General features: G+C 31.0%; 1 protein-coding gene across 1 annotated transcript; it reads left to right on the top strand.

The window, feature by feature from the left end:
* The first annotated feature begins 606 nt into the window (after positions 1-606).
* LOC112709003 (uncharacterized) lies at positions 607-2,439 on the top strand. The gene has a single exon (XM_025760913.1). It carries the CDS (start codon positions 607-609, stop codon positions 2,437-2,439), a length of 1,833 nt encoding a protein of 610 aa, XP_025616698.1.

Raw genomic sequence — 2,439 nt, forward strand, 5'->3', positions numbered from 1 at the left:
CCCTATCCCTTTTCTATTTTCCAATCCTTATCTCTTTTTTATTTCCCAACGTATAATCACTAATCAGTTCCCCAATCCCCTTTTTCTATTTTTCAACATACAACCGGTCTCTTCCTCTCCCTCTCTTCCCACCTTGGCTTTCAAAAAATTTAGGTAACAATTTTTTCTATTCTTCTTCTTCTTTATCTCTTTAATCTTCTTATCTTTTATAATTTTACCTTTTTAACTCTTTTTTTTTGTTTTTTGCAGATTAAAAAAAAAGAGTAGTTTAACAAGTGATTTTTCACTCCTCTTTCTCAAAAAAGGTTCTATTTTTATTCTTTTTTATATATTTAGTTATTTACTTAATTAGTTAATTTATTATTATTTGTTAATTAAGTTTATGTTATTATATGTTAGTTTGTATATTTAGTTTTTTTTATTAGTTAACTATTTAATTACAATTTTATATTATTTATACTAAGATGTTAGTATTATTGTTCTGAATTTTAATATTTTATTTTAAATTGAAATATAATTTTTATATTTTATAAAGATTTAGACTGTAATTTATACTTTTTGCTAAATATATTTTAAATTATAGGAACTTATTTGGCCATTTGAATTATGAGTAAGTTCAAAACCATTGATACATTTTTTAAAAGAAAAGATCAAGAGAATGAAGATGCTTCTACTATTACTACTCCAATACTTGAGGGGTCATCAAATTTCATTACTTCAAGTTCTTCATTGAATAGCTCAAAGCGTCCACGACTTCTTCCAAATCAACTGGATGTTTTTCGTTTGGAAAGAGATCCTGGAATGCAACCAATGATTTGGAAGTTTCCTCCAAATAAAAGAGATGAAATCCGTCGGGCTTATATTAAAGTTGGGCCAAATCAGCCAATTCTTGATAATTATCCATTTTCTGGTGATAAAAGTCATCGTCGCTTTCAAGCTTCATGGTTTAAATTGTTCCCATCTTGGTTAGAATATTCTATAGAAGATGATGCTATATATTGTTTTCCGTGCTTTCTTTTTGCTAAGGAACCTTCAATCAATACGGGTTCAAATGCTTTTATTGAGAATGGTTTCAGGAATTGGAAGAAAGTAAATAGTGGAAAAGAATGTGCTCTTTTGAATCACATTGGCAAAGGTCCTAACTCATTCCATCATAAGGCGCTGAAATCATGTGATGATTTGATGAAACAATCACAACATATTGACAGACTTCTTCATAAGCAAACATCAGAAGAGATTGAAAAGAATCGAATTCGACTAGGAGCATCTATAGATTGCATTAGATGGTTGACATTTCAAGGTTGTGCATACAGAGGACATGATGAAAGCCAAAGTTCAAGCAACAGAGGTAACTTTTTGGAAATGTTAAAATTTTTGGGATCTTACAATGAAAGAGTGAAACAGAATGTTTTGGAAAATGCTCCAAAAAATGCTAAGTATACTTCAAATGATGTCCAAAAAGAAATTCTACATATTCTTGCTACTAAGGTGAGAAATTCAATTAGAGAAGAGATTAGAGATGCCAAATTTTGTATTATTGTTGATGAAGCTAGAGATGAATCTAAAAAGGAGCAAATGGCCATTGTTTTGAGATTTGTTACTCTAGATGGTTTTGTTAAAGAGAGATTTTTTGATCTTGTGCATGTCACTGATACTTGTGCAACAACTTTAAAGAAAGAATTGATTTCTGTCCTTTCTCATTATAATCTCCAAGTTGAAAATATTAGGGGTCAAGGGTATGATGGTGCTAGCAACATGCGGGGTGAGTGGAATGGTTTGCAAGCTTTGTTTCTTAAAGATTCTCCACAAGCATACTATGTGCATTGTTTTGCTCATAGGTTACAATTAGCATTGGTGGCAGCTTCAAGAGAGGTACTTCAAATTCATGAATTTTTTACTCAATTAAACTCTATTGTCACTATTGTTAGTGCTTCTTCAAAAAGACATGATCAATTAAAAGAAGCTCAAGCAATTGAAAATGCAAACTTGGTTGCTCAAAATGAATTAGAATCAGGCAAAGGTGCGAATCAAATAAGCACTTTACAAAGAGCTGGGGATACTCGATGGAGCTCTCACTTTAATTCTATTTGCAGTTTGGTAAAAATGTTTACTGCTACCAATATTGTTCTCAATAATATCATTGAAGACGGGACAACTTATGCACAAAGAGGTGAGGCTTATGGTGTTAGTAAAATATTATTGTCATTTGAATTTGTTTTCACTTTGCACTTGATGAAAGAGATTATGGGAATCACTAATGTCCTTTGCCAAGCACTGCAACAACAATCTCAAGATATTCTTAATGCAATACATATTGTTTCTACATCAAAGTTACTTCTTCAACAATTAAGAGATGGTGGATGGTGCAATTTTTTCGCAAATGTTAAAGATTTTTGTGAAAAACATGAAATTGAAGTCCCTAATATGAGTGCACAATAG

This window comes from Arachis hypogaea, chromosome 9, assembly GCF_003086295.3.
Source record: "Arachis hypogaea cultivar Tifrunner chromosome 9, arahy.Tifrunner.gnm2.J5K5, whole genome shotgun sequence".
Lineage (NCBI taxonomy): Eukaryota > Viridiplantae > Streptophyta > Magnoliopsida > Fabales > Fabaceae > Arachis > Arachis hypogaea.

Bases quoted from the DNA above. Each gene is read 5' to 3' on its own strand.
- LOC112709003 (XM_025760913.1), top strand. From the start codon at position 607: ATGAGTAAGTTCAAAACCATTGATACATTTTTTAAAAGAAAAGATCAA.